Raw genomic sequence first — 13,276 nt, 5'->3', positions numbered from 1 at the left:
TATGTAGTCAAGATAAATGAAAAAAGTTCACCAAGTAACCTCTATGAAAATTTTATACATTTGCTGTGTAGATACTCACATCAAACTGGAACCGATTCAAATTGTCCTTCAGCTGAGGTAAATGCACAAGTGCTGATACAGCTCTATCATGTACGTGTTACTCAGCAATAAAAAGGAATGAACTCCTAATTCAACCAATAACATATAGGAATTCCAAATGCATTGTGCCAAGTGAAAGAAATAAGATTCAAACTTGTACATACTATATGAATCTAATTATATAACATTCTAGAATGTTCAAAACTACAGTGGCAAAAAATAGATCAGCAATTGGCAGGAGTTGAGGATGGGAAGAAGAGACTGCTTTAAAAGAGTACAAGAAAACCCAAGTTTCAAAAGTCAGAAGGTGATTGTTAGTCAAGTATTGACTCTTGAATGTGTGTGTTCCATGCAGGGGTTTTGCCGTAAACTTTTATTTGATCATCATAAACTAATACCAAATAGATATTAGTAAAAACACTTTTAAAACATGATCGGGGCTGGCACCATGGCTGAATAAGCTAATCCTCCACCCTATGATGCAAGTATTCCATAGGGGTGCCAATTCATGTCCCAGCTGTTCCACCTCCAATCCAATTCTCTACTTATGACCTGGGATGACTCTGTTTATGACTGGAGGACTCTGAATCCACTTGGAAGATCTGGAGGAGGCTCCAGACTACTAGCTTCTGATACTCTCGGGTTTTCCATGAGAACTTAGTCATATGTGTATATGTGTATATTGAAACAGCTGTACTTGAGCGCGAGGAAGGCAGTCATGTTGTAGATGACTTTTTCCTAATGCTGTGAACCTAATGCCCCCCTTTCACAGTAAGTGTTGTGTAATGCTGCCTGATTATAATGACATGAAAACCACAGGTATAGTCATCTTTGTGCACCTCTAACTTTAAGAAAATAAATAGAACCCTGCATAACATAGATGAGGAATAAAAATTAAGGAAACTAATAGAAATATGTTCTTTCCTGTGGAAATGGATAGAAAAGAGCTACTCTGCTAGAAACTTTAAAATTAGAATAAAGCAAATATATTTATATTATGGGTTGAATTAAAGACTCCACTGGTTCTAATATGCGCTATTATTTTACAAGCCACCCAAGGAAAAACCACTGCAATTTAGCCAATACTCATCTTTGAATTTCAGAATTGTTAAGTGGGAAAAAATGTGAACCATAAGATGAATGTGGAAGTTGTCGAATCATTATGAACCTCATAGAAATTCAAGCTAATAGAGCTGTGCATTTTTGCAGTTCAACTACTGCAGTGTTTTAGTGTTGGTGGCATGGGATTCCAAAGTGGGACATCACTCTGCACTGAGTTCCAAACAAAACAAAGTGCAGAATCCCTTTCAGTTCACAACGTTTATGATTCCCAGAAAATTCATGATGTATCAAAAACTGTACCAAAATTCTTTATCACTGCAACCCTGAATTGTTGGCTCCCACTGCCTGTTCTTAGACGGAAAACAAGCAGATTCATAGCTTCGACCCTGTTCTCTTCTTTACATTTGGGTTCTGTTTCTGGGTCATTGAGACATTTATCTTGTGTTTGTTCCCGGTTGTGGATTTCTGTTTTGCCTGTGTAGTGTATCTGTTCTCAGTTTGAAGCAGGGCAGGTGGAGCACAGCTGGAGCTTATTGATCCTCATTGTGAAAGTCTTCTCTAGTTGCTCTTTCAACTGTGTGCAGGTATTGCTTTGCTGAAGTCTTCTTTAAAATATACAATACTGAAATTTAACAGGCAGCTAAATGCAAGAGGTAACCCTCTGGGTAAAAGTCGGTTGCGGAGGTAAGCAGAGTGGCCGCTTCCAACTCCTGATCTTCTCAACGGTCTACAAGCTGCTTTTGAAGCTATAGCTTCTGTTTTGCCCCTCTCCCCAAGTCACCACAAGTCTCTCTGAATTTTGCCTTCTAAATATTTCTTGAAATCATTTGTCTTCTAATGCCTTCTCTCGTTCTTTCACAATAAGTTCGTATCTTAAATTCATATCTTTTAAAAAATTCTTTTACTGTCAGTCCATTGGTTTCAAAGGAAGAAGAGACCACTAAGAAATCAATCTGCTATGTTAAACAATTCAGTTGGATATAATATGAACTCCTAGAGGGCATGAAGGATGTTTGTGGATGTCTTGGGTAATTAAGAAGATTAGCTGATAAAAGTGCAATTCACTTATACTTTGGGCTGGAGCTACTAACCATACTGTCATGTAATTTACCCAAAATACCAGTAGCGCCCATTTGCAATGACCTTTATGCCCTTAGAGTCATCAGTTCGCCCCAGGCTTGCATTAATTTATCTGAATGAACTTTTGAGACTAGTTTTTATTTTTTATTTTATTCATTTTTTTGTGAAATGTAAATTATATGTAGAACATAACATAATACATAGCTCTTCAGTTTAATGAATTAAATTGATCAGTGGATTAATACTTAACAGCATGTTCAGAAGTTAAGCATCACTGGAGCTCTCAAATCCTCGCTCTGAAGGCTCTGCCAGTCAGTCTCCTCTGCCCCTGCAGTGTGACCACCAAGGTGCCTTCCGCTGAGAGCTCCAAACAACTCTGTCATTTACATTTGCCTGGTTTTGAACATCATGTAAATGGAGTCACACCATCTCCTTCTTTAGCATATGGTTTATTTTCCTAAAGCATATATTTGGTACTTTATCAATGCTTTGGTAAATATCTACAGTTATGCCCTTTAGTTACAATTGTGTATTCTAAAATATGAATATGAATATGATTTATCTGGTCTGGTCTCAACAAACATTTTCCCCAGGATTGTGAATAATACTGAGATTCTTTCACTTTTTTCCCCTTGTTTATTTCAGAAATGAAAATAGTAAATAACAATGAAAATAGTGTCATGATTCCTTCTAATTGAAAGGAAATAAATACTGAGTGAGATGTTTTATTATTCTAACATTCAGCTTTGCTACATGTTTTTTTCTTTATATTAACAGATACTATGGTAGAAGATCCCAGTGGGATTATAGAGGGGCATCAAATCTTAATGAGCTTCACCAACTGCTAAGTAATATAATGATTAGAAGATTAAAGAGTGAAGTTTTAACCCAGTTGCCCCCTAAAATCAGACAACGTATTCCATTTGATCTTCCATCAGCATCAGCCAAAGTAAGAACCCACGGTTTGATTAGAAATCTTTACTTTACTTTAAATATTTTAAAATTGTACCATTAAAGATTGTACATATTTCATATTTCACAGGAGGAAAAATTCTTTCTTAAAATAGGCTTAATGAATAGAGCAGATGAATTGCTTTCGTGTCATTGCAGGAAGAATTTAACTTTAGTCATGAAATATGTGAACAGATAGAATATTCTAGTGATTATTCAGATTATTTGTGATGAAGATACTTCACTGAAGATTTAATATTAAGAATGCTAAGTATCTATAGGACATGAAACCCTATCCTTAGCGAGGGAAATTTTTTTACTTGCAGTAGCATTTTTAAAGTGTGAACAGCTGTCTTCCAGACTAACTTGGGTGAAGCTGTTTTACATGTATGTTTAACATGATCCTTCTCTCTATATGTATATTTTGGGGGGTTTTAATGCTTATGTATTCTCTGACATGATTTTATGCATAAGGAGTTTTTTTAAATTATTTTATCTTGAGAGTGTAGAGAGCAAGCATTTTGTGAACATGGATCAGTGTGCTATTTCTAAAATAAGATTGATCTGATTATTATTATTGCACATTAGAAAGAAAATAAAATGGACAGTCAATATATGACTAGATTGTACTTATGTTTAGCTAAAATGTCCTATTCTTTATGCTTCTTTAAATAAAATCATGTTTTTATTTTTGCCCTGTGTTTTATAAAGATACTTTTTTTTAATTATTTATTATTTAACTTCATTAATTACATTATATTATGTGACACAGTTACATAGATACTTGGGTTCTCCCCACCCCTCCCCAAACCCTCCCACCATGGTGGATTCCTCCACCTTGTTGCATAACCACAGCTCAAATTCAGTTGAGATTCCCCCATTGCAAGCGTATACCAAACATAGAGTCTTTATAAAGATACTTTGCTAAGATACTTATTTTCATGACATTTCATGGCTTTCTTATGAGTTTAAATGTTTGTTTTCACTTTAAAAAATATTTCTGCTTGGGGCAGGCATTGTGGAGCCACAGGTAAAGTTTCTCCTTAACCCTTCCAGCTCCCACTGCATGTGCCTGGGAAGCAGCTGGTGAGGGCTCATGTCTTTGAGTCCCTGCTTCCCGAATGGGAAATTGGGTGGATCTCTTAGCTCCTGGTTTTAGCTTCACCAACCCACAGCTTTTATGGGGGTACCAACAGATGGAAGATTTCTGTCTGTTTTCCTCTTCCTCTTTGTTCTTTTGCCTTTGAGATGAACAGTTTTATATATATATTTCTCTTTAGAAAGGAAGCCATAACTAATTTATGATGCTACCAAAGAGCTCTGTTTTCACCTACAATTTGATGTTAGTTTCAGCAATTGGCATGAACTTGTCACTGACTTAACTCTAGGCTGATGATGTTCCTCGGAGAATATGCTGGTGTTTTTTTAAGTACTTTTCTATTCAGAAAATAAAAATGTAGGACATGATTCACAATGGCATTGATTGTTTGGTTCTTTGCGCTTTATTCCTAAACAATGTTATTTTCTTCCATGTAGGAATTAAACACCAGCTTTGAAGAGTGGGAAAGATTAATGAAATCTCCAAATTCAGATACCCCAGTGTCTGTCATGGGGTTGATCACTCGCATATATAAGCAAACTGCTATTGCCAAGGTACTCATCGCTGAGCCCTCATGATTTGTTTGTATTCATAAAATCATTCAGTGTGTTTTGATGTTTTCCGGTAAGCAGATTATCTATGTTTTTCCCACATTTCTTTACTATTTTTGAACTATTTTGGTAAAATTCAAACATTCAAGGTACATAATATGATAAGTAATTGCTACATCTATCTACATATTGATTATTGCTAATATATAGTTTTACTTTGATGAGGGAACTTAGTGTTATAGCTTATACTTTTTCCTTTAGAATACCAGCATATATTCATTTTTTATTATTTTAATTTTTACTTAGTTTTCAACAGATTCAATGTGGTTTATACATAAACTCTAGGAAGATAATAATATCCCCTTCCTCCTTTCCACTCTCCTTACCTTGCCTTTTTTTTTTTTCAGTCTTTGTAATAGCTTACAGGCATTTCTTTTTGTTTGTCTTGTAAGATTTAGCTCCCCCATATAAGGAGAAATTTGCTTTATTTGTCTTCAGGAGTCTGGCTTATTTCACCCAAAATGATGTCCTCCATTTGTGTTCATTTTGCTGCTGCTGGTAGAATTACATTCTTTTTTATAGCTGAATAATATTCTACAGTGTAGATATATCCTGGAAACCTTGATTTATTACTGTTTTGAGTATCATGAATGGTGCTGGTATAAGGTGCTGCTGCAGGTAGCTCTTTGATTCACTGTGTTCCTGTCTTCTGTGTATATATGCAGTGTTTGACTGCTGGATCAAATGGCAAGCTGATTTCTAGTGTTTTTTTTAAGATTTATTTTATTTGTATTGCAAAGTCAGATATATAGAGAGCATGAGAGAGAGGAAGATCCTCCACGATGATTCACTTCCCAAGTGACCACAATGGCCAGTGCTGCGCTAATCCGAAGCCAGGAGCCAGGAACCTCTTCCAGGTCTCCCACACAGATGCAGGATTGCCGGAGTCCAGCTCCAGCCGAGAGTTCGGAGCTCGGGAAGGGTGCGTGAGATAGGCGTAGAAAGAAGAAGAGAGAAAGAAAGGAGAGACGGACCACTAGGATTCCTTGATGATTGTGGACATTGTGAGAAAGCTGTCCGCTTTATTTATACAGAAGCAGTACAAAGTTTTCTTTTAGGGGCATTTTGACATAGCTTCAGGGGGGCACAATTTACAACTTCTTGAGAAATGATTGAGGAAGGGTCCCACATTCCTTGCTTATCTTGGTTTGCCAGTCTTCATCCGCTCTCCTCAGGTCTGGGCTCTAACCTTGGCGCCACCTGTGACAACCAGGCCCTTACCTTGAATTATGTATGGGTTAGTAAGTCCGGGGTCTTGGTGTATGGGGATTACGGGCCATTGGCACTAAAGGCCATTAGGTCAGCAAGCTCACACAGTTTGTTATCTGAACAAGTAAAGCAAGAGTTATAACGGCGGAAAGAATTGTAATTAGCAATGAGCCAAGTTTACTCCATTTAAGTTTCAATTCTGCAATTGACAAGTGAGTGTTTCCAAAGACAATTCTACAAATTGTTTCACCTCAAGACAGGGTATTATCCATTCCAACGTTGCAGCCAAGAATTTCTCAGTAGACAACACATCTTATTCAGTAATACACTCTTACTACAATTCTTATTCTACAACTTATCCATCACTTAATGGGAGAAATACATCAAAAGAGAAAAAACAAAGATCTAAGACAAAAGGTTCCTAACATTAAGTTCCTCTACAACTGCAGGTTCTACAACCTCATAAGTGATCAAACAATAATCAAAAGTATATCTTTGTGATGTTAGTGAAATCAGCCTATATTTCCTCTAGTTAGAAATTATGAAAGCAGCTAAAGCAACTACAGTTTCTATGTTCTAAAGAGTTGCAAGGACAGGCTAACCCTTAAGGTCACAGTAACTATATTTTTTGCCTTAGCAGGATAGCCTTTAGGGTCCCAGTAACACGATAGCCTTTAGGGTCACAGTAACAAGATAACTTTTAGGGTCCCAGTAACAAGATAGCTTTTAGGGTCCCAGTAGCTATATTTTTTGTCATGGCAGTTTTAACCCATACTCCCATCATTTCCATTAGTTTGTAAAATTCTTATCAAGCCATTTCCCAGAAAGCATGCTAAATGTCCGGGCCAGATTTTATGGCAATGGGTAGGTACACAATAAGGTGTCTGGAAACAGCATGGGCTTGATTGTACTCCTGTGTGCAGTTAAAGGCCCACTCACCAAGACATTATCAGTAACATTAACTCTCAAGCTGATATTATTTGCCAAAGCCATCTCACAGGGGCAAACAATGCCTCAATAGATTACAGGATTCTTAGTGGGGTGCTTGAGTGTCCATGCAAAAGGGTGGTGAAACTGCATCAAGGTGGTCAGAGAGAAATCCGCCGGGCCCTGCCAAACAGCTGGAAGCTCCCTGGGCCCTGCCATGCAGGGAGCTGTTCTCTTCACACCTTTGTGTCATTCACACCTACTGCACGGACCCTGGCACAGGATTCCAAGACTTTGATTCCTTGCGCAGGCCACCAACAGGGAGCTGGATGGGAAGTGGAGCTGCCGGGATTAGAACCGGCACCCATATGGGATCCTGGTGCATTTGAGGGGAGGACTTTAGCCGCTAGGCTACCATGCCGAGCTCTTATTTCTAGTTTTTAAGAAATCGCACTGAAGTGGGTGCTGTGGCTAAAGAGTGAAGCCACTGGCTGCTGCATTTCCAGTTCAGGTCCCTGCCAGTGTGCCTGGGAAAGCAGCAGGGTTAGTCCAAATGTTTAAACCCCTGCAACCATGTGAGAGATGTGTTTCATATGTCACTACTGTTTTCCCTTTGATTGCTACCTTTATATCTTCTATGTGGAGCTATTACTATTTTTTTCTGCTCTGTCATAAGGTAATAGATATTTTGCAGTATTCCAGCTTGAACTATTATGAATAAAATTAATATAATAATTCAAAGACATCCTTGTACAAACATGTAATCTTGCTTGGATGAATACCCAGGGGTGAGGCTGCTATCTCCTAAATGAAGTGTTGGTTTAATTTCATAAAAATACTACTGTTCTGTTTTTCAAAGTAACTATACCTTTTTGCAATTCAGTGACATTATATGAGAGCTATATTTATTCCTCATCTTTGCTAGCAACTAGTATTGTCATATTTTTAAGTTTAATCATTCTTGTGGCTGTTTGGTGGTATCACATTGTGGTGTTTAATTTACATTTCTCTAGTAACTAATGCTTTTGAGCATATTTTCATGTATTATTCTCTTTATGTTGTAGTATAAGGACTATTTTGAAAATAAACTTACCTATCTATTACCTATCTTTTGCAAGTATGTCTTCCATGTCTGTAGATTCTGTTTTTTTATTTGCTGATTATTGTCTTCCAAAGAACAGAAGTTTTAACTTTCAAACAATTCAGTGTGTAATTTTTTCTTTATGCCTTAAAAAAATTTTTCACATGTGTAGCAGGGGCCCAATCACTTGGTCCATCTTCACTGTTTTACCAGGCCATTAGCAGGAAGTTGATACTCCCCCTTCCTTCTAATGTATCCTGGGAAACAACAGATGATGATTCAAACACTTGGGCACCTGCCACCCGCATGGAAAAATTGGATGAAGTTCCAAGCTTCTGAGTTGGCTTTACGCTGACTGTTACAGGTGTTTGAGGAAAGAATCTAGAAGGAAGATTTCTCCTCTCCTCAGTATAACTCTACTTTTCACAAGAGAGGAAAACAAATTAACTTGAGCACAGGTGTTAGGGGCAGTAATTAAAATACCTTTTGGCATGCCTGCATCTGACTTCAGATTGACTAGTTTGAGTTCTGTTAAGATTCCAGTCCAGTTTACTGCTAAAGCACAGTTGTTGGCTCAGGCACTTGAGTCCTGATAGACTTGAATAGAGTTCTAGGCTGCTGTTGTTGGCATTTGAGAGTGAACCACCAAGTACAAACTTTCTGTCTGTAGATAAAAATTAAGTTGAAGTGAGTCACAGGTAAGAGTTAAAATTGTAAAACTTTGTCAGACCTGTGCATAAAAATATTACTATTCTTTGGATGGGACCATTTATAAGATAGGATATAAATATCACAAACTTAAAAAGAAACAAAATGAGATTCAAAACTTTAAATCCCTTTTAAATGAAGTTTAAAACTTTTAAATCTAAAAACAGTATGGTATATGAAAGTTGCTATTGTGAAAATCAAAACAAAAGACACAAATTGATGCAAAGTATTTGCAATGTATTTCCTTCTGCTCTATTTTTCCATATTATAATTTGGTTTGATCATAATTTTTGGTTTGATCAGTGTTCATTGTTTCCTGTATAATGACTCTGTTAAACATTTCACAGTTGAGCTATAATTACGTTTCTTTTCTGTGAAAACTATTGTTTTTCCTGAAGTTAATGACTATCTTGTGTTTTGCTTATTTGTTTGCTTACTTAGCTTTCTTTGTACTTGGTATTAATTATACTGACTACAGAATCCTTGCTTAAGAGAAAAGAATGTGAATACATGAGAACTTTTTAAATCATTCTTGTTTGTTGGAAGAAACCCTGGTGGGAAATCAGATATGTTGATAACCAGTAAAAACTTGGCAACAATTCCTCAGGTCCTCAAAGGAAAGGAAAAGACAAGAAAAGTCAGTTTTTCCAGAATTGGGTTAGTTCTGAAATATTAATGAATACACAAGACCAATCCTGCCACTTTAGGTCCCTGGAATTTTTGCTCATTTTTTTATCACCCCTCCCCCATGTTACAACTCTGTCCCCAACTACTTACATAAACTGAAACATGGTATTTCTAATGCTAAGTTGCAGCCAGAGTTAAATAGTTCATGGCATTCCTAAAATGAAATTTAATACACTTTCCCAGAAATACTGGTATTTAATAGTCTAAGTAAATAAAAATTTACCTGCATTATAATCAGACTTTGCAAGAAGTAGGTAGTTATCTACTGTGTTTGTTTAAAGTCTTTTTTGTTACAGGATGTGTTTCAGAGTTCTCCTAAGCCATATTGTAAATCTACTTTAAATACAACAGATTACAGTTTGGTTATAATGTTCTTTGTGCACACATAGTACTGAGTAAAGTGCATATGAGTTTACTCACCAAATATTTGCTTACTGTGTGGCAAGATGGTAAGGAATATGGTGAGCAGGGTACTAGTATCTACCTCTCAAGGAACTTGCCATCTCTGTAGTTTATTTAACTACAGTGAAGCATATTTAATTTTTCAAAACAGAATTATAGGGCAGCACATGCAGAGAAGATACCTGGGTCAGACTTGGGGTGGAGGAAAGATATCCCAAGAAACAAACAAGTAAGACCTAGTCAACCAACAATGGAGGTATTAGAAAAAGGGGGGTAGCTGGTGGAGCGTGTTTCCAGCAGATAAAAACCAGCATGTGCAAACTCATAAAGATTAACCAGAAACAGTGTGTTTAGGAAAGGAAGACAGAATGACTGAAACATAGATTGGGAAGCAGTGAATCTGACAGGAACTGGGCTGGAGGTTTCTGAACCAATCACAAAGGTCACGGTCACAGTTTATCATTTATCCCAGGAGTACTTAGGTTTCAGGCCCAGCCGCAGTGGAACGAAACGGTCATGTTTTTGTTGTAGAAGAGTTAACCATAGGGCTTGGTGCAATGGCCAAGTGGCTAAATCCTCACCATGCACACACCAGGATCCCATATGGGCACTGCTCCACTTCACATCCAGCTCCCTGCTTGTGGCCTGGGAAAGCAGTGGAGGATGGCCCAAGGCCTTGGAACCCTGCACTTGTGTGGGAGACTCAGAAGAAGCTCCTGGCTCCTGGCTTTGGATCAACTCATTTCTGGCCATTGTAGCCACTTTGGGGGTGAACAAGTAGATGGAAGATCTTTCTATCTCCTTCTCTCTGTAAATCTGCCTTTCCAAGAAAAATAAATAAATATTTTTTAAAAATGAATAAGGGTTAACTCTGGACATGTGCAAAATTAATTAAAAATAAGTCTACAGGAAGAGAATCCATTTAGGATACAATCCTGTTAATCCAAATTAGTAATGCTAGTGAACGAGACTAAGGCAATAACAGTCCCAACATGTTAATTGGAAATAAAGGAATAATTCAAAAGATATTAAGACGGTGTAATCAATACATGTTGGTGAATAAGTCTGGAGGGCAAAGATAAGATAGAGTCTAGATTTCTTGATTATTTAGATTGATTTTTGTTCCATTCATTTAGAAAGAAAAGGGTTTCTTTTGTGCCCAGCCCTTTGTTAAATAGATTCTGTGCCAAACTCAGCAAGTTTCAAGCTGTTGGTGATTTCTTAATATTCCACATCTTTGCATTGTTATTCTTTTCATTTGATTTCATTGAATTGTTATTCTTTTCATTTTCATTTGTTATTTTATTCATTTGAAAATTCTGTATAGGAATTTAAAGGTAGTTTGAAACGAATGATGACGCATGGAAATTTTTTTAAAAACTGATTAAAAAAGACGAAAAATGGAGAAATGAGGTTTCAGGTAAATTTGGGATTTTGAGTAAGCATTCTCTTTTAAGGTCATTACTTAATTATTGCCTGCAGTAATGAATTCATTTTTCATTATCTGTGATTTTAACTTTAAGAGGCCATAAATCCATAATATGTGAAGATGTAAAATATGAAATCTTATTCTTGTCAAATAGTCTAATCAGATATTCCCTGGGGAAGTGAATCCTTTTCCTGTTCTTTCCTTGTTTGTTAATTATGGTTACAGATCATGGAACCTAGAAAGGACCTCTGAAGACTGGCATTTTCCTTTGTAGTTTACTAAGTTGTGCTTTTAAAAATAAGCATTTGATTATTTGAAACAGAGAGAAAGAGAGGTTTTCCATCTGTTGATGTATTTCCCAAATGGCTGCCATGAGTGGAGTTAGACCTGTCTGAAACTGGGGGTCAGGGACTTCTTTGGAGTCTCCCATGTGGGTTCAGGGGTCCTATACTTGGGCCATATTCTCTTGCTTACCCATGCACATTTGCAGGGAGCTGGATCCGCACTTGAGTAGCCGGGACTCAAGCCAGAGCCCATGTGGGTTGCTGGCACTGTCGTGGTTGTATCCACTACACAGTGGTACTGGCCCCGAAGGTGCACTTAACATCTCCTAGCACATGTGTTTCCATTGTCCTAATGTTTTAGATCTCCACAGTAAATGGTTTCTTTTTCTGCTACAATCATTTCTTTTCCTCATAACCTACAATGGCTTCTAGGCAGACAGGAAGACATACCAGTGCTTGAAATTAAGCCATGACAGCAAATTAGGTCATATTGAACATAACAGAATTTATGTGCACAGCACCTTACAATTATGGTATTGATGTTATCTGTATGCTTTCCAAACAGGCACTCCATGCTAGATGGAAAAAAATATGTCTTAAACATGTTTTTCATTGTTTAATGTTGTATTGATATCTCGCCTCCATATACTTTTTACTGATAAGAGATGTAGTGATAGCAAACAATAAATAGTATTTCAAAGCAGTATATAAAGCAAATTACCTGAAAGTAACAGTACCAGTAAATACTTCTATTTGTAGGATAGGCATTTGGCAAAGGGGCTTACGTTGTAGCTTGGGACACCTGTATACCTTATCCGAGTGTCCTGTGTGAGTCCTGGCTATTCTGTGTCTGGTCCTGCTTTTTGCTACTACATCCTGGCAGGCAGTGGATGGTAAAAAGTGCTTAGGTCCCTGCCACTCCCAGACTGTAGTCTGGCACAGCCCTAGCAGTTGTGGTTATTTGGGGAGTATCTTTCAAATACAATGAAAGTAAATCATCTTTCTTAAAAGCCAGTTAGTGAAGAATCTCAGATAATAAGGATGATTGTTTTTTTCTGGATCATAACTGGTTTTGCTTCATAATATTTCTTGAGAGTGCAAAGGAAGAATGAAACAGATTAAGTGGTATGTATGGTTTATCCAACTCTCAGTTATTTTAAACTACATTGCAACACCTCATTTTTCGGGAGAGCCATTTTAAGAGAAATGTCAGTTGTTTCTCTGTGGAAATGATTAAGGCTAACCCATAATGTAACATTTCTTGTCACTTTAAGGATGGTAACATTTCTTATTGCCTTAAAAACGATCCAGAAGGCAAATTATTTTAAACACATTTCCATTATGCACAAAGTATGTTTCCTCTTTAATTGCTCTAGCAGCTTAACACAGGTGGAATCTTATTTCTAATTTGTAGTGATATAGAATAAGGGCACTTCTGTGTTCCCCACGATTTAGGGCCCGAGACGATATGAGATTAAAGAGAGCTCCCTGTGCCACTTCTCTTGCTTAGGACAGAGTTCCTGGCTCCAAGCAGGATACTCTGCTTCCTATTCATTAGTTGGAGATGCTCAGTAATACTTCAAAAGTGCAAATAGAACAATGATATTACCATTTCTCCTTTGATGATTGATTTATTTGAAACAATAT

General features: G+C 37.1%; 1 protein-coding gene across 3 annotated transcripts in view; it reads left to right on the top strand.

Annotated features, from left to right (window-relative positions):
- Positions 1–13,276, top strand: part of ZRANB3 (zinc finger RANBP2-type containing 3) — a 207,633-nt gene that overhangs the window by 117,503 nt on the left and 76,854 nt on the right. For all 3 annotated transcript variants that reach the window (XM_012928208.2, XM_058664438.1, XM_058664439.1), the window contains 2 exons: positions 3,019–3,190; positions 4,729–4,845. In XM_012928208.2, the coding sequence (XP_012783662.2) occupies positions 3,019–3,190; positions 4,729–4,845 (289 nt within the window). The remainder of the gene's footprint in view (positions 1–3,018; positions 3,191–4,728; positions 4,846–13,276) is intronic.

Source organism: Ochotona princeps, chromosome 5, assembly GCF_030435755.1.
Source record: "Ochotona princeps isolate mOchPri1 chromosome 5, mOchPri1.hap1, whole genome shotgun sequence".
Taxonomy (NCBI): Eukaryota; Metazoa; Chordata; class Mammalia; order Lagomorpha; family Ochotonidae; genus Ochotona; species Ochotona princeps.
The sequence above is the reverse complement of the archived record's forward strand: the minus strand, read 5'-3'. Positions and strand labels throughout refer to the sequence as shown.